General features: G+C 51.0%; 2 protein-coding genes across 2 annotated transcripts; one reads left to right on the top strand and one right to left on the bottom strand.

Annotated features, from left to right (window-relative positions):
* Positions 1-2,485: 2,485 nt before the first annotated feature.
* Positions 2,486-7,749, bottom strand: LOC137162357 (CD209 antigen-like protein E). Its single transcript, XM_067562109.1, has 6 exons — positions 7,671-7,749; positions 6,948-7,055; positions 5,932-6,138; positions 5,416-5,567; positions 4,541-4,653; positions 2,486-2,896 (listed from the first exon to the last, which is right to left on the bottom strand). The coding sequence occupies exons 1-6, from the start codon at positions 7,747-7,749 to the stop codon at positions 2,716-2,718; spliced, it is 840 nt and encodes a 279-aa protein (XP_067418210.1). The 3' UTR covers positions 2,486-2,715.
* Positions 7,750-13,985: 6,236 nt separating this feature from the next.
* On the top strand, positions 13,986-21,179 carry LOC137159593 (la-related protein 6-like). The gene is made up of 4 exons (XM_067558086.1): positions 13,986-14,161; positions 14,361-14,534; positions 16,860-17,070; positions 19,473-21,179. Exons 2-4 carry the CDS (start codon positions 14,371-14,373, stop codon positions 20,550-20,552), a joined length of 1,455 nt encoding a protein of 484 aa, XP_067414187.1. The 5' UTR covers positions 13,986-14,161; positions 14,361-14,370; the 3' UTR covers positions 20,553-21,179.
* The last annotated feature ends 4,546 nt before the right edge of the window (positions 21,180-25,725 follow it).

Here is a 25,725-nt window from a genome sequence, read left to right on the forward strand (position 1 = left end):
CTTGGTTGGAACTTCCAGACGCATCTGTTACAATGAACAATATCGTCGGCGCGTTGGTCCCCAGCCTCCTGAAATTCCATCACCACCCTGCAGTCACGAAGAGGCTCTGGCTTTAAAAGCACTTTGGAAGCCGAGTCCACTCTCCACCCTGTGCTCACAGACTTGACCTAGAGAAGACAACTCCCAATGGGAGGGAGAAGAGCACACCTTTCTGAGCCCAAACAGTTGCCTTAGACGCTCAGCAGTGGGACCCATGAAACAGCTGGGGGCTGGAAAAGCTGGAGCCATGCAACACGCGGATTGTGCACCTAGCTCGTGAAGGAGAAATGGGTAGAATTTCAAACCTCCACTTCCTTCCTTGGAGGCCCACCTGCTGGTTCCTATCAACTCATTCTCATTCTCACTCTTGAGGGAAACCCAAGGGTATTTCCCTCGCCTCTCCCCAAGGGTTGGCTGCAGCTAAATCTTATTTTATAAAGAAAGGTGCAATGTTGGGGTTGTTAGATGAGCCAGTAGCTGCCCCTTGTAACTGGCACTCCTCATGCTGTTGATGAGGCAGTTGCTGCTGCGTTGTCCTGGTTTTAACGATCACTTGACTGTCTATTGATCTTTCACCCCCACGCTCCAGGCTGTAGTGTAGATGGGAACTGCTGCAGCAAAACCAAATGTCGTTTTCAGCTGGAGCCCACGGCGGTGAAACGCGACACCAGAAAAGACCTCCAGGACCATTACGCTTCATGCGTGGCTCTAATGCTTTAATGACAAGGCCTTGCACATGCTATGTGGCCAAATCTCAGTGTCACAAGCACAACTGAATTAAGGGAGTTGGGGGAGATGAAGGGAGAAGAGGATGTGCTGGGGGCAGTGTCACCCAGCCCCGTTGCTGTACAGCTCTGAGAGAACTGTGACCTTCAGGAACCGCAGCCTGCAGGGGTGGAAGGCCATTTACTGCAGGTGCTTCCTACTGCAGAAGAGCTGAACGAGGCTCAAGGGAAAGCCCTGCTTACAAAGTGTTATGCAAATCTCCTGGCAGAAATGTGGCTGGGGAACAGGCCAGGGAAGTGGTTTGTATCTCCCCACCCTCAAGATTTGTTCACAGTATCAGCTGTCAGGTCATCAAATCTGACCTCCATGTGGCTCTCTTCACTGGTTCTTGGTTTGCTGCTGCAGGGCATCAGCTCTTCTCTTGGGGCATTTTGCCCCTGTCAGCTGCTTGGTTCTCAAACCTTTGTATTCTTTGAAGATAGTTTTTGTATGCAAGAGTAATAATTCTATGCTGCCGTTCTCACAGCAGCCTGTACACATCAAGCCACTCTAGCCTCACAGCCTCATTACCCCCCATTATACATACGGGGAAACTGAGGCACAGAGCAGGGCAACTTGCTCAAGTCCATGGCAGAGCTGGGACTAGAACCTGAGTCTCTGATTTAGAGCACTGGACTGGGATTCACTGGAGCTGAGTTCTATTCCCAGCTCTGCCATTAGCAAACCAGGTGACCTTGGGCAAGTCACTTTGCCTCAGTTTCCCTCTCTGTAAAATGAAGATAAAGTAACTTACACAGGCGGTCAGTATCACTAAGAGCCAGAGATCATCACCACCCCTGTAAATACACACACAGTTGGTGACACTGATTCCAACAGGACTTGGGGACAAAGCTGAAGAGATCTAGTGAAAGTAAACACTTCCCAGTATTTCCTCCAACTCTTTTTTTTTTTTTTTTAATTTAAAAAAACAAACAAACAAACAAACTCCCTTTGTCCTTTATCCCAAACAAACACACCAAAACACAGCTGGAAGAAGCAGGGGTGGGGAAGGAAAGCCAGGCCCACCTGAAGGCCTGGATACAGAAAGGGACTTTGGTGTTGCAATACCAAACTTTTAAGTGCTTAGCCCCCCAGTGGAATCCACAAATCCTGGTTAGGTGCCTAGGCTCCTATTCAATGCTGTAAACCCCTGGGCTAAGAGTTATGAAGGGGGAGTTGGGGGGAGTCCTCCTGCACTAGTCCTTCTGTGCAGTCGGGTGCTTGGAAAGATGCTGTTCTCTTCTCCTCTGGTACTATTTTACTCCTGCTGCCATAGCATGTGCACCATGTACCCAGTAGGTTGCAGGGATGCCTCTAGCAGGTCAGGCTTCTGTGCTGCCTATGGACTAGCTACAGAGCTTCCTTCTCAGATAGGCACACGCCAGCCCAGCTCACTACACGATCTCTAATGTACTGCCAAGTATGGCTGAGTGTAGCTTCGAAAGGGTTACACACAGCATGCCCCCATAGCAGAACCAGAGAATACAGTTTAGCCTTCCATTACACCTACCGTCACCTGCTCTGTGGATCACCTTGGAGCTGGGGTGGGAGATAGGCAGCTGGCTGCCTGTTTGCTGCAGCAGCACGCCTGCCCAGAGGCAGAAAACTTAGGACTCTAGGGGGATTTTTGCAGCAAAAGCTTAGGTGCCATGTGAATTTAGGTGCCTACAAAGTTAGGCCCCAGCTCAGCAGGGATTTTGTGGATCGCAGTGGTGCCTAGAACTGGGAGCTAGGTACGCACGTCCCTGTGCGGATCCAGGCCAAATTGTCCTTTGGGAAACAGGACTGGATGGCCTGTAGGTTCTGCTAAGCCAGTTGCAAAAGCGAGTCCTCGGCAGCCTCTCCGGGGTGCTTGTCCAGTGAGAGAGGAAACAGGCTGAGGAGCAACTCGTGGGATTCTGGAACATTGCCTCAGTGACCACCCTGAACAAGCTGTTCCGAGTCAGAAGATGCGTCGATGGTGAGAGTATCTGCTGCCTTTTCACAGATGTAGCGGTAAAGTTGGTAGCACGGGGCATCATTCCAGTTACGGTCTGCCAAAGACGCACAGTCCTCATTGAGAAAGTTATCCGGCTGCTTATCGGACCAAAAACTATAGAGAAAACAAAAAACCAAACTAAACCAAACATGGAACTGCCAGGATCTGCGTTTTAGAAACTAATGTTGCAGATTTCTTTGCATCTCAGCCATCCTTCCTTGATCGGCTCTGCCCCTGCGGCAGCACTCAAGGGAAAGCACGGTGCTATCCCATCCTACAGCATCAAAGTGGTGTTGATTCAAGAGACCTCTGTACATTCACACTCATGGGAATGCACTGACAGTGCAGCTTGCCTCAGGAGGGGGGATGTGCAGAGTCCATCTCAAACAGCTTCAGTTACAGGGGAGCAATTGCAACTTTCTGGGTCCCGATCACATGGATGTAGGTTGGATAACAGGAGCAGCTTTCCAACCATAAGGAGAGTTCGCACTGGAGCAGGTTACTTAGGGAGCGTTGTGCAATCCCCACCACTGGAGGTTTTTAAGGACAGGTTAGAACTGGTCAGAAATGATCTAAGTATTCTTAATCCTGCTTCAGGGCATGAGTGCGGGGATGGGGAGAAGGGAGGAGATGGGCTAACGGACTTCCTGAGGCCCCTTCCAGCCTTACATTTCTATGGTCATATTCCTATTTCTCCCACTTCACTAGGATTACTCCAGATTTACACCAGCATAGTTGAACAGAATCTGGCCTGCAGCATCCCAAGAGCTCAGGCTGAAATTCCACACCCTGCTCCCCCAAACAAATGTTTTGTCAAAAACAAAAAGTTGGATTTTGGCAACAGTTTATATTTTTCAACCTAAAAAGCTCCCCAAAAGATCAAAACCGAAGTGAACATCAAATTCAAACTAGGCCAGTTTTCACTTAAAGATTTCACTCAATTTTCCATTTAAAAAAAAAAAGCTTACGAAATAGCTTTGTGTGAAATTTTTACTAGACGTAACTTTGTATTTTGCAGCTAGCTGTAGTGTCAGCCCCGCCTGGCTCAGGAGCCGCTCAGTGCCCACAATGCAGGAAGGATGTTGCTAAAACTGGAGAAGGATCAGAGAAGAGCCACCAGAATGATGAAAGGATTAAAAAAGCTCCCTTAATCATGATAAACTAACTAGACTGAGCTCCTAGAGTCTAGCACAGAAAAGGTTGAGGTATAACTGGATCAGTCTATAAGTACCTACATGGGCAACAAATATTTGATAATGGGCTCTTCAATCTAGCAAGCAGCAGTAGAACAAGATCAAATAGCTGGATGCTGAAATTAAGCAAATGCAACTGGAAAGACGGCCCCTGTTTTATCGGTGAGAGAAATTAACCATGGGAACAATTTACCAAAGGTCGTGGTGGATTCTCCATCACTGACTATTTTGAAAATCAAGACTGGATGTCTTTCTAAAAGATCTGCTCATATTTGAACAGGAATTATCCTGGGGAAGCTCTCTGGCCTGTGTGACACAGGAGGTCAGACTAGATGATCACAGTGGTTCCTTCTGGTGGGGGGCAGGAGGAAAAGAGGAGGATGTTATTCTTTTAGCTGCAATGAAGGGGGACACTTGAATCAATACATGCTCATTCCTCCTCCCCTCCGGCTTTTCTTACGTTGCTGCTCCACTGCTGAGCAGTCAGACTTTTAGCGAGTGTCCTTCAGCCCCAGAGAGCGCTATGCTCATCTGTTGGGGGAGGAGCCTGCTGCATTACACTTACTTCATGGATTGGTTTAGCTCAGTGCCATCCACCCACTTCCAGGAGCCTTCTTGGTCTACATCCGTCAGGCCAATCCAGTATATCGACTGCCTTTGCTGCTTGCTGAGAAAGTCCTGGAGAAGATTACAGACAGCGCTGCTCAGTCAGAGACACTCCCATGTTTCTACAAAGAAGCTCCACTCCGCTCCCAGCCGCAAATCACACCAGACCCCGGAACGGACAGAACAGAGCCCTGTCCCCAAAGCACCCACTGCAGCAGAGGAAAAAGGAGCCATTTAAAAGGGGAAGGTTTAGTTTTCTTGAGGTCTGTGGCTGCTGAGACTATTTCAGTCGACTCTGTCGATGTGCATCGCACGCTGTGACTGAGCCAAACTCCCTCATTAAAGCCTGTTGGGGTAATAGAAATGTTGCTGGGAGGCAGCACCCACCCTGTGGACTTTTCCCAGCTGGGTCTGTTAATCTGGGGGTGGAGAGCTCCTCCACTGTGGTACAGGAGCTTCCCGTTTTTCCATTTCCAGATAATTTAGCCCCGTTTTAGGTAGTTTTGTTACAGGCCCCTGGGGATCACAGAAGTTAGAACTGGTTCCTTTAGTGCAGTGGGTCTCAACCTGGGGGTCATGACCACCCTCCCCTTCCTGTGTCTGTCAATGAGGGAGAAGGCTGGCTCCAGGGAAGAGGGATGATCCCGGGGGTTCCTGGTCTGGACAAGGTCAAAACTTCCAGCAGGAAAGTCCCCCAGCGGCCGACTTATAGGTGCTCAGCCCGTCCTGCAAAGTCAAGGCCAGAGCAGGCTCCCAAAAAGAGACATTCTGCCCCCTCCCCCTCCAAAAAAAATAGCCCTAGGAGGCTCCACGATAGGAAGTGGCTCACGTCACCTGCTCCTCCTGATTCGTAATGATCACCAGATCAGCCTGTCTCTGCTGGCAGCTATTCCTGCTTCTGTTCCACGATAAAGTGTTTGGAGAAAAGAAGTAGCATTTTTCTCCATTTGAAATCCATTCGCAGGGGCACAAGGAACAGCTGATGTCTGAGGGGGAGAAGAGGGAAACTCAGCCAATTGGTGCTTAAAACAGGGGTCTGCTTACCAACGACCAGCACTTGAACTATGCCGTTCGTACACCACCCTCCAGCTGGGGAGCTGCCATCTCAGCTCCGGGCCTTTGTCTGAGACAGTAAGAGAAAGCAGCCTTCAGAGCCGAAGTGGGCAGCAGGGGCAGTACACATCTGCCCTTTCCTTAAGGCCCATCAAAACAGGGGCGTGTTCAGAGCAGGAGTCTAGGAACCCGGACTCCTGGGTTCTACCACCAGCCCCTGCCATCTTAAGTGTCACTTCCCTGCTCAGTGCTTCAATTTCACCCCCTGTGAAATGGGGATAATGGGGCGGTACTCACTGTGGGGCTCTGAGGAGTTGAAGGATGGGGACCCAGCGGTGCAGATCTTGGTGCGGAACAACCACTGCAGTAACTTGGAGTGTCTCCCTTCTGTTTGCTCAGCTTTGCTCTTGGCTTGCCGGGATTCCTCTAGAAGCTGCTCAACTTTGCTCTTGGCTTGCTGGGATTCCTTTAGAAGCTGCATCTTATCAGCTAGGAGCTGTGAATCTAGCAGAGGGAGAAGACGCGACACAAGACGACGACACACGAGATGGTTTGAGTTGAGCGGAGATGGTTTGAATGGGGCAGCCCCTTCCCAAAGACAGTCTGCTTCAGCGGCAGTTTCCCCATTTCTAGGAAAGCGAAGCCAATTATGGCTTCAAATCTATGGCCTTTAATCAGGTCTGAAAGGTCTGTGACCAGTGCGGGAGTTAGGGTGCTAGAGTGGACACTGTGGGGGCAGCCTCACTGCTTCAGCCACCTGATTTTTCTGTTGCATTAAACTCTTTTCTTTAGGTTGAGCTAACTGATCCACCCAGCTTAGGGATTTGAGGTGCCCCTCACTCTAGGCTTTTTGGGAGCCCACTCTAGAAGCCAGTTAAACTCAAGGACAGTAATTAGGGATGAAATTGGGGAAGGGAGGGAGGTGAAGGAGATGCTGAGGGAAGAGGATACATTTGCTGATGGTTTAAAACCACAAGTGTAAAGCGTGCGGGCAGAGATCTTCCTAGGAGAGAAGGCTCGCTAGAATAGAGTGGCCACGCTTTCAAAATCCAAAAGTGTTGTACAACTATTTCACAACCTAAAAGTTGTCACCACGTGACACACAGCAAGTCACTCCTGCCAGCTTTCAACACAAGAGTTTCCTGAGCACACTCCTGAGCTCAGAGGCCAGGGATGTCCTGCCACCCAGGAAATGACTGTTGTGAATGAGTTGATCATGAAACACTGAAGAGGACAAAGAAGGAGCGTTTCAGGGAGACCCATTTGACAGGGCAGGGAAAAAAACCCTCATCTTTTCCATCAAAACTACTTACACAGGATACTCATGGAAATTAGCACCACTAGCAACAGCCCACTGAGAATCACCACTGTTGCTAGCCAAACCCATGGTGGAGACGTCTTCTGGATGGGGAGCTTCGAGTCTGGGTGTACAGGGAAAAAGGAAAAGAAAAAAACCCAACAAATCTATGTGCATTTGATACAAAACATACACAGTATCTGCAGCAGAAAGAAGAAAGTCCTGGGCCAGATTCTCAACTGACAGTTCCTCCAGCGGCATCAGTGGAGCTAATGTTAATTTACACCCCACTGGTCCTTAACCTTCATAAGTAGCTACAGCATCCAGCATCCTGGAGCGACAGGCTGTGCGTGGGCGTTCCTAAAAGAATGTCTTATCTGAGCTGATTATTAGTGTTAGGGTGACATCTAGAGACCCCTCTCTGAGTTCTGGGGCCCATTGTGCTTTGTGCTGTACACGCACATCATGAGAGGCAGTCTCTGGCCTGAAGAGCTTCCAATCTAAATAGCTGGAGGGTGGCAGGGGAAACTGAGGCACAGAGAGGCGAAGGATCCTGTCCAAGGTCATCATCACGGGAGTAGAACCCAGCCTGGTGTCCCAATCCAACAAGCCACCCACTGGGCCGTGCTCTCTCTCTGTGTAACATCACCCCACATGGTGAAGTTCATGCTCCCAGCCCCCCATCGGGGCTCCCTCTTGAGACTCATCTGGCAGGGTCTCTCTGTGGCTGACTGTTTACCTGCTTTCTTCACGTCCGGTGGCTGTGATCGGGGAGGAAATTTCAGATCCGCATAAATGACATCAGTGTCCACATCCATCTTTCCTTTCCCCCACAGATCCGGGTTTCAATTTCCTCCTTCCGCTCGACTGACGTGGCTAACGGAGTCCGAGCACCAAGTATCTGTCCAGAGCGCGCAGCGAACTGGGATCAAGGCAAGAGATGCCATTAGAGAGCCGGGGTAGGTGATTGAATAATAAGCTCAGCCACATAAGCAACTGTAATCTCCAGGCCAAGGGGCACTGCTGGGGCCAGGAAGGGTTTTCTGAATCTGGGAGTGATTGAAACAGACCAGCTGGTGGACAATGGTGACAGGCCCCCGAGAAGTGTGCGTGTGGGAGACAATAGACGAAGCAAAGTTAGCTCCACCCCCTACTTAATTGCTCATTTCAGCACCTCTCTGATACATCAGTTCAAGCAGCCGAGGCCAAGCCCTCACCTCGCGTACCCAGATGGGTTTGTGAAAGAGCCAACATACATCAGAGAACTCGATTTAATAAGAACACTAACTCTTGTCTAGCGCTTTTCCTCAGTCCATCTCCAAACACGTCACAAAGGGAGGTCAGTGACACATCCCCAATTTTACCGAGGGGGAAACTGAGGCATAGAGAGGGGATGTGACTTGCCCCAGGCCACCCAGCAGGCCAGTGGCAGAGCAAGGACTAGAATCCAGGTTTTCTGAGTCCCAGTCAAGTGATCTATCCTCAAGGCCATACTGCCTCCCCTAAGACTGATGGGAGACCATGTGATCCAGCACATAAGGCACTAGATGAGGACTTGGGAGACCTGAGTTCTGGCCTGATTCTGGCACTGGTCTGCTGTGGGACCTGGGCCAAGTCACTTTGCCATTCTGTGCCTCAGTTTCCCCATCTGAAAAACAGGCAGAATGGTATTTGCCTCCTTTGTAAAATGCTTTGAGATCTTGGGGTAAAGACTGCCAGACAAGAGCTAGGTGGTATTTTCCATGACCAAGAACTAGACCAGAGACGAACAACTTCCGCAAGAATCCCACAGAGCTGCCCCCATCACAAGTGGCAGAGGGTCAGTCTGGATGGAGGAACAGAAGGCATCAAAACAAAATCAACAAGGACAGCAGCTCCCTTTTTCTTGAGGGCACCTAGCAGGCTGCTGTCAGCGGAGCGCCCACCCAGTCACCGACAGTGGAAGTCTCTGTAAACTCGTTCCCTTGGCAGCTGCCCCAGCTGCTGGAGAAGGAATCCTTCTGAGAGCAGGAAGCCATTGCACAGTCACAGCCATGACGGCTCCAAGGTGGATTGATAACTGGTTGGCATCATTGGCTGGAATCGTTTTATTTGCATTCCCCCCCATTATTATTATTAAGATGGTATTTCTGGAGTCGGTTGATACAGAGTCCTGTCAAATGACAGGGACCTTTAGGCATGTGATTGGAGCCAGGAAATAAAGCGGTGGCTTCTTGCCAGCATATCTCAGCCCACAGACTGTATGCACGGTTGTGCATGTCGCCATTTGTGTGTGCAATTGTGTTAGCAAGTGTCGGTGTGTTAGCAAGTGGGTCTGTGTGCACGCGGCTGTGCGTGTTAGTGAGTATTTCTGTGTGCGGGAACAGATGGTAACAGCCGTCAAATATGTAAAAGGCGGTTCTAAAAGAGGACAGCGACCGGTTGTTCTCTATGTCCACTGAGGGTCGGGGGAAGAAGGAATCAACTTAGTTTGCAGCGAGAGATTTAGATTGATAACAGGGGAAACTTCCTACCTCTAAGGAAAGTTCAGCCCTGGAACCAATGTTAACACCTAGGGAGGCTGTGGAATCCCCATCCTGGCCGTTTCTAAGAACAGGTTGGACAAACCCTGGTCAGGGAGGATTTCGGTTGACTTGGTCCTGCCTCAGCACAGGGGCTGGATTAGATGAACTCGCGAGGCCCCTTCCAGACCTACATTGCTACGATTACGAAACACAGGCTGAGTCACGCAAGGCAATAAAGGAAGGAGAGCTTTGATAGGCAGCTTCCCTCGGCCGTGGAAACCCCAGGGCGCCCAGGCTCAGCCGAGTGTGGAAGTTGCGGTAACGACAGGTCACGTGGTGGGTCCCCCGGGCACCCGCTCCACAGATGCAGCAGGGCGAGCTCCTCTCTCAGGAGGGAGCCATTGGGCTGGTTCGTGCAGGCCCATCCCGAGGGAATGCTGCCGCGTTTCAGACTCTTGGAAGAGTGAACTCTTCCTCTGCTCAAATCCCATCTCGGAGCTGGCTCGGCTGGAAGCTTTTGCATCAGTCTGGTACGTTTTCCTCACTGGGAACTAAAACGTGGAGCTTCCCCACCCCCAAATGTGCCCAGTACAGTCAGGTGGCGTGGGAGCATCTCAGACACACCCAGGCCAATGCCCCTCAACCCTGTCCTGCAGCGCCCTATGCTGCTATTCCAGCCGAGGCTCCCCACGTATACGTCCAGCTCAGCCTGCTTTGCATTAGCCCCTGCTCCTCCAGCCCGCTGTACAGTGCTGCCCATGCACCTCAAACCTGACGAAGCCCTCTGCTGTTCCATCCTTGACCTATCTTCAACAGGATCTCAATCCTGACCCACCATGCCCTCAGCTGTCATCACGCCGGCCCACACAGTTGACATGAAATACAGCCCTAGGCTTGATCAATTTTTCTGCCAATTGCAGTTTTGTGTCCCCCCCTCCTAACATGGTTCTAATAAAAAGGTGCGACCAGGGACCAGTGAAAGGTTGGAATACCAGGGACCAGAGCTGCTGAAAGGGTACACAGCTTGTGTGCATATGACCTTGGTATCACACTGACCCTCCAGTAGGCATGGGTGTACGCATGCAAGGGGTGGGGGACTGATGTTCATGGCATACCTACAAAGAGGTTAACACGTAACTACTCTTGCTGGGCAGTTGCAACATAACACTGCTTTATTTCCTAGAATACAGAATAAGACACAAGAACAGAGAGAGACAAAGCAGGCTGCTCCCTAAAACAGAGAGGCCTAACTCACCCCACCTTACTGTAGCCTGACTCCTGCTAGTCCAGAACGCATGCTTCCCTACAGAGCCCTCCAGCCTGTACACAGGATCAGGAAAACCCTCTGAAATGTAAAGTGACAGCCCACAACTTTAACATAGTTTTCAATGAACCACAGGGACAAATAGCCCCGATAGCACGAGATGGAGGAATCTCTGTGTCCGCACAAGAAGTCCGCTGTCAGGAAGGGGCAATCTGGGCCATGGGATTTTGTCTCAAGCTTTAGTGGCAATGCTGTGGATCACTACCCTTGGGTCCTGCCCTGGGCCACATGAAACAACCAGCACGGCCCATTCTTCCCATTGTGTGGCCAGGGTGATTATTAGGCAGGTAGCCAGTGGTGCAGGCTGGTGTAAATCTAAGGATAAGTGAAGAGTGCAGAAGTAAATCTGTTTCTCTCCTTCACAGGATGTTTGTGGCTTTATTTTTTTCCCCTGCCCTGAAGCAAAACCCAGCTGGGGATCCCCACGCTGGCAGCCAGCTGGGGTCCCTGGATTGTCTCCACCAAGCAGCCGGGTTACCATTCTGCTCATCAGCAAGACACTACATCTGAAACTGCAACTCCCCTCCCTCCCCTAGGCACAGCACTTCCTCACAATAGTTACAACAGGAGGAAACATCCATTCACTCCAACAGCCTGATGAGAACAGTTATAAAACCAGACCATTGAAAGCCAGGGGCCTTAGTAGTTAAGGTTCCATCGACAATCTCAGCTCAGACCCCATATCTGCCCCTTCCATCCAGGACCCAGCTTCACCCTCAAGCTGGGTAAGTCACACGTCCACCACTCAGCCTAACTCAGATCCATTTCCGCTACGGTCCAAACCCCCTCCCCCCATCTCCTACCACATGTGGCCCACGGACTTTCCTCCTGGTTAGAATTCACCGCATTTGCAAGGAAACAATCTTTCCTGCCTGCCAGACACTACCACAGAATCAGCTCAGCTTTAAACTTCCCCAGTGAGCCAAGTAAAGCTACAAAAATGTTTAAGGGGGGGGGGGGGAGCAGGAGGTGGATGGGTTGGTGGCATCAGTGTTGCCTAGTGGTTAGAGCAGAGGACTGGGAATCAGGAAACTTGGGTTCTCTTCCAAGCTCTGTTAGAGGAGTTTTGTCTAGGGCCTGTGTGTGTGTGCGCACGCGCACAAAACAACCAAAAAACAGGACTCCTGGGTTCCACCCCAGCTCTGGGAGGGAGCCCAGCCACGGATTAGAGTTTATTATTTTGGCTGGTTCTGTAATCTGTGTGACCCAGCCCTCTTCAAGCCTTGCATGTGCCCAACCCAAAATCCCAGCATGAAGATCCCTCTTCTTTGGCAGAGCTTGGACCAGGACCTGCCTGGCTTGGACTCAGCTCTACTATTTAACCGTCACAAAAAGACACACGACAGTCAGTACCTCCTGGGGAAGGGTCCTTTTCCCTGTGCCCAGCAAACTCCACCACTTACTCAGCAATTGTCCTCCTGCCTTCTGCTGTTGGACGAGCCGTGCAGGGCAAGTACTCAGCAGGGCTCTCTTCCCTCTTTGGTCAGAGGAGCACCCTGTGGCTGCAACTGGCTCTTGACAATGGTAGGCCGGTCACACCCCGTGGATGTCCTCCGGCCAGCTGTGTTGAAAGCACGGGGAAAAGACGCTGAAAGCAGGAGGTCTGGTTTCTGCAGCAATCCACTTTCCGCCCTCTGAAAGAGGAACTGCGCTGCTGCTGGGGAAAAGCTCTTGAGAAAGACGCTCGGTCAGAAACAACCTAGCATTCTGGCAAGCAAGCGCCGAGTCCCCAGAGACGGAGATGGGAGACAGTGACTGGGTCACGCGACCACCACCCGTCGCATCAGACAGCTGCAGGATGATTCCCCTGCGGTACGTTCTCCCACTCGCCTCTTCCACGGCCCAGCAGAGCTCAGCGCCTGGGACGCTTTCTTGCAGCGCATCTTCTTCGTTCCCAGGCTGAATTTCAACTCTTGGTTCTAGCCCCTTTTATTGTGGCAGCTCTCATCTGTCCCTGGTCTTTGCTTCCTGCAGACAGTTCACACATCCTTCACCAGCCCTGACACAGGGTTACAGCAACTTAGAGCATTCTGTGATTTTTCTATTAATACACGGTCAAAAGCAAACTGGAATCCTGGCAGACAAATGAACTTGTGTGGCACCCGGGGGCTGGCTGGGAATTCTCTTGGCATAAGGGTGGGGAAGTCCTCTCTGACATACAGCTAGCCTAGCCGGCACACACGCATTAGAGCGCCCCAGCATCGGGCATTGTCAAGGAAAGAGGGCATGGTGGAACGTAGGGTAGCCCGGGCACTGCTCTGATATGCTGGGAGACCAGCCTGGGGCCAAGCAGCGCATTGGTGCCACCTCGCTGATTTACAGAACACATTCCTCAGCCCTGGCAAAAGCACCTGAAATCATAAGCTCTGTCTGCTTCTGTCGAAGAGAGACAGGGGGAGGGATGCAAGTGCACACGTGTGATGGGCAGACGTCAATCTGGGCCCACCACGGGGATGGGGCGTGTTTGTGCTTTTCTTTCTTCCCCATCCCCTTTGCCTGTTAATTCCATTGCTGGGTTTCACTCCAGCCATCACCACCCTCAGACAGCAAGAGACACCTGCTTCCCCGTCTCTACATTCCCTGCCCATTAGTTAACAGGGTCCCCAGCTGAACCTCAGCCCCACCCAGCAGCTCACTTAACTCCTGAGCACTGGGTATCTTAGCAGCAGCTGCTGTGGAGTGGCTCCTTCTGGTGAAAGCAGGGAACTTCCTGTGACAACAGCATCATTGCAGCGCTAGGAGCTGGGGCAGGTGGCCTGGCCTGGCCTGGCCTTTGTAGGTGTGGGTAGAAACAAGTCACACTCAGATTTTATTTGGGTGGGAGACCCTGCTGCAGCAATTGGAGTGGGGCCAGTTCTACTCCCCTGCTCTTGCTACTGGAGCATGTTCCCTGCAGTTTAGTAGCTTGCCTTTCCTTGAAGAGAGCAGGCAGATAGTTGCCTTAGCTCTGCTATTCACCCCAGGCTCCCACCCCCCCAGTCTAGTACCTGGGGAAATCCATTAAAAGCCCTGAGCATTGCTCAGCTCTGCAGGGTACACCTGCTAGGAAGCCAAAGACTCCTGAGTAACCACCTCTTCTCAGGCTGGGTGCTGCCCTAGTTCCCGCAGGAGTCTCATGCCAAGCAGGTGAAGCTGTTTAACCTGATGATGCATTTCACCTGGATGCTCGTTTGCCTCCTCTTAGCAGCCAGAGCAGCCCCAAACCTCTGTGGCATCCTTTCCTGGGTGGCTCTGGCTTTTATTATAAACCAGCAGCCTAGGTGGTCCAGGGGCTTCTCTCTCTGCATTGTTAGCAGGCTCAGTGTGTGTAGGGGGAGGGAAATTGGAAACAAGTTAAGAGTTTCCACAATGTAGCAGAAGGAGCTGGTGGGTTCTTAGTGCATCTTCAGCCCTGTGAAACCGGTAAGTAGCTAATGTTTGTACCTGCTTTCTCCTGCCTTTGGGCCCAGCCTTTTCCTAGAGTCCATCACATGTTTTTGGGGTGTAGTATTGATTCCTGCTACGGTGGGATATGTGCCAAGGGTTCCCAGTGCTGCTCCTATTCACGTTGAGGTATTCAGGCTCCCTGTGACTGGTCTCTGTCTATCTTCTGCCTTCCTAGATGAAGCACCATGTCGTTCCCTGGTTCTTTGGCCCTGGGGCTTGGTTCCCAACCCAGGTGCAGCACCCCTATGCAAGTGCAGAGAACCCCCTTCTCTACTCTGCACTACCTTCCGCACAAGGGCCAGCCGCTCCCCTCACTTGGCCAGGAAGACTTCTTTGAGAGCTTCAATGGGTATGTGTCTATTGTCTATTGCTCGTGGGCTGCCCCTTCCCGATGTCCCCAGAGATAATGCCCTAGTTATCTACAGACTCCTAATAGCACAGGGGATGCCCTGCAGAACGGGTGTGGGGCTGCTGGGTCCCTGCTTGGGAGGAACCAGCCCAAGGAGGGAGAGAGAGAGAGTTCAAGGCTCCCTTCAGTTCTTTGGGACTGCAAACAGGGGATAGCTGGTGCCAAATGTGACCTGCTGGGGGTTTGACTTCAGACCCCACAACTCACTTGACATCAGCCTCCCAAAAGGCATTGGTTGTGATCTGTTTCTGTTGGCCACTGATCTGGATTCAAGCTCAAGTTGAAAGTTCCTGTGGAAACTAATGCCAATAGGCGGCTGTCAGCTATTTCCCAGCATGTCCGGCTGTCCGGTGTCCTGCACCCGGGGTAGCCCTTTGCCCTGGGACGCAGCAGGTGTACAATGCTGCCATGCTGGATTATTACTGGCTGGCATTGCCCTAGCCCCTCGAGACTATCATGGCCCCCTGGTGCTGGGGGCTGTCCACACACATGGTGTGATGGCCTGTGTCCTGATGCACCAACAGCCTCAATGTATGAGATGGAGAGGCAGAGAGGGGACTTGCTTGTGATCACACAGCAGACCAGTGACATAGCCGGGCGGAGAAGCCTGACTCCGGGTGGGTAGGGCATTCAGCTGAGCCATGCAGTCGCACAATGCACTGGTGTTAATGGCTGTGCACAAGACGCAGGCAATGGGGAGTTGACCCCAATATGGCTTTGAACCTCTGGCTAAAATCCAAACTCTTCTCTCCCTGCTCTCACTTGACCTTCTCACACAAGCAGGGAGCTCCCTGCTCTGTGTTTCTTGTTAAGGGGACCCACCTCCCTGCATTACACCCAAGAGAGGTGACTAGGTTTGTAACCTGGAAACTCACAATGGAGCAGATTCTCTGTGGGCCCCTATTCCCCTCTGTTGTACGTGGGTTGGCCAGATGCATGGAAACAGGAGAGAACTGTGGGGTGGGGATGTGTGTTGGTATCAAACAGGAGAAACTGCTTCCCAGCCCCTCTCTTAAAGTGCCTCTCCCCACCTTCCCCCTGCGTGTCTGTGCCAGGCAGTTAGATGTGGCTGGCATTGAATCCTAGCGGTATAGGGCTGTAAGGGACCTCCGTAGGTTGACTAGTCCAGTCCCCTGCACTGAAGGCAGGACTGAATCTGGGACAACTTGCCTATCGCTAATTAAGAGGCTCTCCTGTTCTCAAGGGCTCTCTTCCTTTTTCTGCCAGCAGAGATTTTTTTTCCCCCTGTGTTGCAGGCTGACCAGTGTAACATGGGAATGAGATCCAGTCTTTATCTCCATATTCTTTCAAAGTGACCCAATTTCAGGAAATGGTGGGGACAGAAGGGTATGGAGGGGAAGTTAATTAAGAAAACTGGCTCTTCTTGGGATTTTGGGAGGGAGGCTGACAGATCCAACATGCTGTCTCTCCCAATTGTACCGTACCTGGGCTTCCCTCGCTTTGGCGCCATGCCTATCTTACTCGCATGGGTATAAATGGTGGCCAACAAGTGACTCCGGGTGGGAACAGGACTTATGGGTAATACACAGAGTATTGGCACCACAACTAGCACCCAGCATTTCTTTCAAGAGCTGAATGCTCAAATGCCTGCTTAAACAAAGTTTATGCTATCTGCAATATTGCCATCTGGTTATGTCCCCTAACGTTGCAGTCATTACATAGACTTACCTAGGATTTGTTTCAAGAGAGTGGGGAATCTCTTCATCTCCTGCATGTGGTGTTTGAACTGTCTTCCCCCCCAAGGTGAGCACCTCGATAATAATAGTAATAATTGGAGCAGAGCCCTGGTCTCCAGTTCTGTTCCTCTAGCCACCGGACCATGCTCCCTTCCTCCAACCTTGTAGCCCAGATAGGTAGGGGTAGGTGTGTACCTCCCCCATACCCACCTGCTGGTAGCACTTCCAATCCAGAGTGCGCTCCTGGTCTCTAACCCAGCCACCCCTTCTTCCATGGTTGATGCTAATCCAGTCTGAAATGCAGGTCGCCTTCCTGAGTAGCAGTGGGGAAAGTGCTGGATTCACCTGCACTGAGGGTTGGAAGCCCTGTTGGGATTTCCTTGTGACCATGGGGATGGCCTTGGGGAGAGGGTACCCGGGTGCTGTCTGTAAGTGGGTAATCCAGCTAGTGACCGGTGCCCACTATGCTCTAGGCATGGTGCAGATAGAGCTCAAGGCCTGTAGGCTTGTTTATCCCAGCTACAAGTGCAGTTAACCTTGGGCCGGATCTCGGCTGTCTTGCTTGTAGGAGCTTCTATGACCTGAATGACATTTTTGGGGCTGACTTGTTGGAGTGTGACTACTCGGTGCCTGACGTGCAGCTGGTCAAGAGGATTGTTTTTCAAGTGGAATTCTACTTGTCTGACGAGAACCTAGCCAAGGATGCCTTCCTCCTGAAGCATGTTCAGAAGAACAAATTCGGCTTTGTCAGCATCAAACTGCTGACCTCTTTCAAGAAGGTGGGTGGTTCCTCTTGCTGCTAATACCATGGGATGTGTGACTGGCTTGGTCCTTCTTCTTAAAGGCTATAGCACTTAGACACAACCCTAGCTTGCCTCCAATGTCCTGATAGCATGTGGTTGCTTGACTGCCTCTGGCCCTTCTTACATGGGTTGCATGGCTCAGTTGCGACCTGGGTCATGTCCTGCTACCTGGCCATTTCAAATGGATACAGCATTCCTCTCCAGGCATTGTCCTAAACTGCTGTGCCGTCTCACTCTGTGGTGTTGGTTGTGCTTTCACCCTAGAGGTGGCTGCCTTCCAAACCAGCCACTTTCATCTCTCTCTGAAAAGTCCTTTTGGCTCTTTCCAGATGAAAAGTGCTATATAGATGTGAAGATTTAACTTTTTATTTGGTAAAGATTTAAAAAAAAAAAATATATATATATATATATATATAGGGGCTTAAATTTAGGTTCCTAAATTGTGTTATAGGCTCTGGAAAAGAGAAGCAGCCTAATTTTTAGAAGTGCTAGGAAAGAAGCAACATTCATTGACTGCTCCAATAGGTAGCAATTGCCCAGCACTTGTAGAAATTGGGTCATCTACTTGAAAGACTAACTTTAGGTTCCTATTTGAGAAATCTTGGCCTAAACAGACAAATATAAGCTGCCACTTATGGAATTCTAGAGTCAAGTTCTGACTCATATTCAGATGTTCTTGGCTTGTGGAAGAACGTTTCATGTGATCTGATTGTATGTGATCCGTCTGCTCAAACATACAGCTGTCCAGACTGCTTTTAAATTTGGTCAAACCATCCTTTGCTGGCCACAGACAGGACACACCGCACTTGAAACAGGAAGGTCTGGTCTCTTTAAGGCTGGAGGTAGAGTGGAGTGGTACATCCTGCCGAAAGCAAATCTTCACCTTAACCATTCCAAGTCAGCTGTCTGTTCCTATTCAAACGAAGGAAAGGCACCTAGCAAGGAGAGGGATTACCCATTGGCAGGGCAGAGGAGGGAGAAATCTACCAAGGGAAGTGATGGGTGTTTTAGAGTTTTCAAATCAAACCTGGATAAGTTTCTAGATGAGGTGATTTGGCCAAAAGCGTTATTGTGCTCAGTGCTGGGGTAATTGGATGGACGTTTCTGAGTTGTGTGACGCAGGAGGTCAGATTTGGTGATGGTCCCTTCCCGCCATGTGATCTATGAAACCACTGCTCTCTTCCCCCATCGCCCCTTGAAAATAAGTTAGAAGCTGGTCGGGGGGACGGGACCCAAGTGCTAGCTTGGATTTGTGTGAAAGTAGCTGAAGGCCAAGAGGAGAAGCCGCCGTCTCACTGCCCTGTTATGTAAAGGAGTGAACGGATTGCTCTCCTCAGGTTCCAGAGCCAGCAGCAGAAGGAAGCAGAGAAACCGAGCGGGTGGAGGAGATAATTGTGTTTAAAAGACCCATTAAAATACATAAATGCTTCCCATGTCGGCATTTCCTCAGGGATACAATCTGACAGCCCGAGGGAAGCGATGGTGTACGTAAGACATCATCTAAGGGCTGTGCACGATATGGAAAAGCTATGAGAGCACCCAAGATTGCCTATTTTGTAGCGGAGATGTGTTTCCCCCTCTCTTCCCCTCCCCCCAACACACCCTGTTTCCAGGACTGGTGCAACCGAAGGGATTTTTCCAGCCTCCCAGTTGGAGGAGTGGGGACAAGCTAGATTTAAGATGGATTTTGCTGAGCCCATCAGACTGCCAGGATGGTGTTGCCTGTAATAGCAGGGGACTGGCCTCCGTGACCCAGGAAGCCCATCCAGTAACTCTTTGCGATCTCAGACCCTGCCCTGTAGAGCAGCGTGCGCCCGTACGGCGCTGTCTGAATAACCAAGGACTAGGCTCCATGTTGGCTGGCATCGGTGCCCCTTCCTCCGGTGCAACATGCTTCAACTCTGAGCCAGAGGCTCCCCTCCAGCAGGGAGAGGCGGGGAGCAACTCTCTGCGGAGCCTTTGGATTAGGGCGGTTTCCAGACGCTCCCACCAGAGGGATGCTTTTATTCTTCCGCTGATGCTTCCCTCCCGGATCTGTTCCACAGGCAGCTTTCCTGCTGCCTGTCTTCCCAGCGCAGAGGCGCTGTGTGTGAAATGCGGCCTGGGGCTGTGATGGGGACAAAGGAGGAGAGAAGACACAATTCTGACTGGCTGCTTGTGGGGGGGGGGGAGGATGGAAAGATCCAGGGGGCATGTGGGATGCAACGTCCCCTTTCCATAGCCTCACCTGGACTTCCGGAGCATGGGGGTCGGGGTGTAACCCCCCTCGTATAGGAAGAGGGTTCTGATCCACGCATTTACGTACCAAGGGGAGTGGGGGGAGATCTCTGAATATCATCATGGCAGGAGAACAATGTTGCCCTTCTCTCTGCAAACAGGTGAAGTACCTAACCCGAGACTGGAGGATCACTCTCTACGCCCTGCAGTTCTCCGAGCAGCTGGAGGTGAACGAAGAGGGGACGAAGGTGAGAAGGAAAATCCCCATCCCGGAGTCTCTCCTGAGCATCCCACCCAGCAAGCTGCTGCTGGCCTGGAACCTCTTACCCCAGGAGCAGGGGGCGTCGCTGCCGCTCCAGAAGAGCTTCATCGAGACCATCACCAAAATGTTCAACCCCTTCGGCGCCATCACCTCCATCCGCATCCTGAGGCCGGGCAAGAAGTTGCCGTCCGACGTGAAGAAGTATTCCTCCCGCTACCCTGAGCTGCTGACCAAATGCTGCGCCGTGGTGGAGTATGAAAGCCTGGAGAGCGCGAGGAGCGCGTGCGAGCAGCTGAACCATGGCCAGGGCTCCCCCGGTGGGGAGAGCATCAAGGTGGTCCGCCTCTCCGGGAAGGGCTCCAAAAAGAAGAGCGGAGCCGAGCAGGAGGACGCGGAAGAGGTGAAGCTGGCGGACAAGCTGGCCAGGAAGCAGCAGGCGTCGGAGGGGCTGCCCTACGCCGCGGGAGAGGCTTTCTTTTGCAGCTCTTCGGAGTCTGACAGCACGCTGGCTTCCCCTCCTGTCCTGGTGCAGAAGCATCTCTCTGCTCCAGCCTGGTCCGCCAACAGCCTCTGCAGCCTGGGCGTGAGCTTCAAGCCCTGCTTCTTCAGCAGCCCCTACTCCAGCCCTCTTCTGGCCAATAAAAGCGTGGCCCACCCTCCCAGCCCTTCGCCCCTCGCCGCTGAGCTGGGCAATGGCTACTCCCCCAGCCCCAGCCCGAGCCCCGAGTTCCGAAGATTGTCCGATTCCTGCTGGGACAGCGGGATGGGCTCCGGCGCCTCGTGGGTCCAGCGTCGCTGGGTGGCTGCCCATGGCCAGTCTCTGGAAACCAAGGTCTTACCTTGCAGCTCTCTGGCAATGAGAAAGGTGTCCGATTCCTTCGGCCTTCGACCTGGGGTGCTGCGTCTGCCCCACGGGCCGGATGGCACCAGAGGCTTCTACAACAGCATCGGGAGAGGAAAACTGGTCCTAAGGCACTAGTGTGTGTCTGTTTTTGGTTTTGTTTTTGTGTTTTGTTCTTCTCTCAAGTAAACGAACCTCTTTCCAGGGTCACTGGGATATCCGCTAACGAAGTAAGCGCAGCCCTTCGGGAAGCTGGAGTCTGAAGAACTAGAAATTTAGGGGTTAAGAGGGACGTTCAACTAGTAGTCGGCTTGGGGGGTGAGATGCTGAGGAAGGAGATTTAGGAAACCATCACGATTTCTCTCTCGCTGTAGTGGCTGCTTCTGTCCGTGTGCTGTCTAGTATCTAGACTTTCTGAGCTGAGCCATGCTGCTGAGATTTACTGTAGCTCAGGGGTAACACCCGAGCTGTCGGTCACCACCAAATAGTGCATGTGTATCAGCCTGCACCTATCCCTCGCAAGGCTCGGTGACGCGTTCCTCTTTCTGATCCAGTAATGTAGCCTTCAGTGCTCAGAGCGGTGCGTCGCCTAGGGGTGAGTTTATACCCTTACGGAAGGTCCGGTTCTGAACGTGGTACTCTGCTGTCAGGCCGTGAGGTCGCAGATGACGTAAATAGGCTGTTTCTCTATGCAGTGTTATCTGTATTGACGTGGGAGGTTATGCAGATGGAATGTTAAAATGATCAATAAAGAGAGTTGAAGTATTCCAGGCACTTGCTGTACTGTATTAGCCGTTGCTTTCTCCTTGCACATCCTTTTCTGAGTGCTCTCTGCCAAAATATCTCCCTCTTCGAAAACTTTCTGCTTTCAAAATGGGTTTCCTAGCAGAGGAAGGCTCACTTAATCCTGTACCCAAGCTGTTTCACAGCCTCCTGGCAGAGAGAGAACTGAAGTCCTCCTCCCGCAAAGGAGCAGGCACTTATCTCACGGACTCAGAGAATCTTCACGAGTGTTAGGGATCCGATGACACAGCGGTTCCGCCCGCCATGGGATGGAATCAGGGCACCCTTTCCTTACTGATCGGCCACTGGCAGCAAGGTAAACGGTCATAAAATAAGTTTCACTTCCCAAATGTTGGGGCTGGGAAAGTCCCTTCCCCGCTCAAATAGACTGTCCCCAAAGCAACTTGTTTTATTGGTTCAGTAAAAAGGTTTCCCGTTCTTCTCCCTAGAACCCATGTGGCTATAGACCCTGCTTCTGTGTCCGCTCTGAATGCTGGTCTTGGTAAAACGTTAATAGAGCTGCCAAGGAAAAAATTGGGGGATCTATGTTGGGGATCTGTGAGACTCTTTAGGCTTTTTATGGGGCTGGATCAGTCCTTGATGATCTACCTTCCAGGGATGTAGTAAGGTTGAAATCACTAGTTTTGTAACACTAAGCGGAATCCTTGGAAGCAAAGTGCTTTCTACGGCCTCAGGGGTGTGGAAAAATTCAGTGCTCTGGGGTGTGCCCCTGGTATGGCTGTAGCCAGGTTGATGGAAGAATTCTTCTGTTGATCTAGCTACTGCCACTCAGAGAGGTGGATTATCAACATCAAGGGAAAAAACCCTTCATTGCTGAAAGATGTCCTTCAAGTGTAGCTATAGCCTACATGCAAAGTATTACTGTGCAAACATTAGTGTGGATTCCCCAGGGAATCATAATGCTGGTTCTTAATGTAAGGATATCCCTGGATGGTGTCAGCAGGGGGATTGAACTAGATCATCTGGATCAATAGTTCTTAACCTTCCCAGAAGACTCTACCCCTTTCAGCAGTCTGTCTTGCATACCTCAAGTTTCACCTCCTGTAAAAATTATTTGCTTACAAAATCAGACCTAAAAATACAAAAGTGTCACGGCTCACTAGGACTGAGAAAGTGCTTGTTTTCTCATTTTTACCATATGATATTGAGTACACTGAAAAGTACATACAATGAGATTCTAGAGTGTATATAGAGCAGCGTAACCATGTCTCTTCCAGCCTCTGCTGTGGCTGAGAGTTGAACGTGGATGGAGAAGCATCGTCCTCACAGAGTGTCTGTTTACACCACAGTTAAACCCGTAGCTGGGCCATGCCGGCTGGCTTGGGCTAAGGGCTGGTTTGATGGGGGTGAAGATGTTTGGGAGCTGGACGTCCCCCTGCAGAGTCCTAGGGGCTGGGCTGCAGCCTGACCCTGAACATCTACACTGCGGTTAAACAGTCTGTGAGCCTCAGCCAGCTACTGGTTTTTAATTGCAGTGCAGAGAATTAGTGGGAGGGGGAGTGTGTGTCCTGCAGCTGCTGGCTCGGCTTCTGTGAGGAGAAGCTCTTGAAGAATTTTTCTTTAGTTCAGTACCGCAGCTGTCAAAAAGGGGGCTGCTTGAGCCCCACAAACTCCCTGGTGCTAGACCTGCTCCAAAACATTTCCCATCAAATATTTTTCAATAGAAATTAGCTTTCCCCTCCCCCCCACTCATATTAAAGCCTCAGTTTCTTTCAAAGCATTTCAGTCATCTTTTCCCTATCCCCCCCTATTTCTTTTTGTCAATGCAAAACTAGCTGGGGGATGTTGGGGTGGGGGGAGGGAAATAAAATGAAAATATTTCTGGGAAAAGAATCCTTTAAAAAACAAAACTCTACCTCATGCATTTTAATGCTTCGTTTACAAAAGCTGAATCTTCATGGCACCTCCTGGCCCACTACCTCTCCCCCCGTGAGGCCCCAGTCTGGTAGATGCTGCTTAAACAGGGGGAGACAGTCGCAGTCCTATAGAATTTAGTCCAGACAAAGGAAGTGTTAGTAAAATGCAGCCTCTCCTAGAGCACATGCAACTGCATTGAATGAAGGATTTACACACCCAGGCTGCCACGTGAGTGCAGGAGCCAGAGTGCAGAGCACATCTGCAATTAGTGAAATAGTTACTGAAATTTCTTATTTACTAAAATCCTAGTAAGTAAGAAGATAGGTTTGAAAAACAAATTGCATCTGAAAAATTGCACCTTCAGCATCCTTGCAACTTGGAAACAATTTTACAATTTCATTTTTAAACTAGTGAATTCATTTTGTGAGCAGCTCTCCTTATAAGCATGGCAATAATTGGATTCTCTGTATGTGATACATATAGCAGGAAGGTGTCTAGCGGAGGGGCAGCTGTAGCAGCTCTGAAGAGTGGTAAAGAAGCAGAGGCCATCTGAAACGTAACTTTGGGAACATGTTTAAAAACAAGTGATTTTATTGCATTACAGAGTTTGATTTGGCTTTATAAGGCCCCTCTCCAGGGTCCTAGGTGCTTGTAAACCAAAGATGTATCTCATACATATGGCTATATAAATAGTCCTCACGTAAACACTTGCCCACAGCCCCCATCTTTTGAAATATAAATTGCCCAGTCTATTGACCTTCCCCAACGTCACTGGCTTCTTCATCAAACCAAGCCACATCCCCTAACTCACCCTTCCTGAGAAAAACTGGGGCACTATATGAGTCTTGTCTGCTCTGGCTCTCATCCGTTTTGGGCTGTGTTGGAACAAGGAGTAGTAGTGAGTACCTGAATCTAGGCTTCCTAGTTGGAAGATGCCCCCTGCCATCAGTTTAAGCAGGGGGCTGATGGCTTTTGGGCTGTTGCAAATGGTCCCCATGATGGTGTTGCATGGAGACGCAAGGAGTAGCAAGGTCCCAAACTGTTCAGGGCTTTATGGCTCAAAACTGATACTATAAATTCCACTTAAAAACCGAGCGGGAGTCTGCATTGCCTTTTGAGCGGGGCTTAACGACATCTCTGCATGAAGCAGTACTCGAGGATGGAAAGAATGCCAGATCTGCGCTCCAGCTCGTCCATTCTCCTGTCTCCAACTGGGGCTAGTTCCCAATGCTTCAGGGGAAGGTGCAAGTAAACCATCTGCACGTGGACTGGTTCCTTTAATCTCAGAGGATGGCCCAGGGAAACTGGCCTTGACCACTCACCAAAGGAAGGAACCGTTGGCCTGTGATGAGGATGTAATCGCCACCTGAGCTGCCTCCAACCAGGAGGGCCAACGTGTGGCCTGGTCTAGGTGCAGACCCAGAAAACGGCAGGGTCAGGGCAGTCCTGAGATTCTGAACTAACCCACAAGAGTCATTGTTTGAATGGAGAGTGAAGTCACCAAAGGCAATGATCCTCAGTGACTCCAGCCCCACAGCACGGAGAAGTTGGGTTGCCCCGGCCAGGCTCTTCGGTGGGGCGATCTATGCACCAGCCCACTGCAGCACTCACACCCAAAGTGCACGTTCAGTTGCACCCCAGACCTGACGAGCAAGAAGCAGGAGGCAAACTCAGGCAGAGGCACCTGCTGCTACCTGCATTCTCTCTCCCAGCCTCCAGGCAGCAGCTACTTCCTCTTCCTCCTTTTTCCTTGGTCCCAGCTTCTCAACTACCTGTGTGCCGGGCCGAGCAGGGAAAAAGGGCTATCACCTCTCCCCTGCACGCACCAGACACTGCCGCCAGGCCCAGCAGCCAGGATCTGGGGCCTCGTCATGTGCCCAGGGCCCATGATGTGAATCTTTACATCCAAATGGTGGGGCATGTGGGCGAAGGGGAATCACAGAGGAGGAGCTGCTGGGAGCTAATTGACACTCTGAGCAGAGTGGGATGGAGGGGGGACGTCACCAGCCCTAACCTGCTCCTGTAAACTTCATTCAAAGGGAGCCCTGTAGCCGTTACCTAGAGTCCAATCAGCCTGGACTCTGAGGCCATGCTGCTGTCCCTGGTGCGCCGTTGCCATGGCCAGCTTTCCAGATCCACGCCCCCACGACTAGCTAGTGTTACAACCCCACTGCCACGCATTCTTAGCTGGGCTGGAGGGAGGGGTTCTCCTGATCACAGTTCTCATGTAGTGCCTCATTTTCCATTGCCCTGCACCTTGGGGGGGGGGAGAGGGGTGTCCAGTGTGGGTGTCTCATGCCATCACCCTGATCTGATAGTATTTGACACACCCACTTTGCTGGCTCGTAAGGCTTTTTGCTGGAACAAATCACCCCTTTGCACAGACGGACGTCATTTTTTGTTGAAATTGACTTTCTTCACAGAAGGAAAACAAATTCATTTCCCCAGGGACTTTCTGAACCTCTGGGAATCACCCCTTAATGCAGCCCCAAAAGGCAGGTATGATAACAGTCTGAATTAGTCTTGCACATATATTAATATATATATTCCAGGAGGCAATCAATGACCTGTAAGCCATTGACCAGCTGTAACTTTACAGATCTCAGTGAATGCTGAGGTACTGCTGTTGGACTCAGCCTGCATGTTTTAA

This window comes from Emydura macquarii, unplaced genomic scaffold (genome assembly GCF_026122565.2).
Source record: "Emydura macquarii macquarii isolate MOO-44397 ecotype Brisbane River unplaced genomic scaffold, CSIRO-AGI_Emac_v2 contig_306, whole genome shotgun sequence".
In the NCBI taxonomy this organism is placed as follows: Eukaryota; Metazoa; Chordata; order Testudines; family Chelidae; genus Emydura; species Emydura macquarii.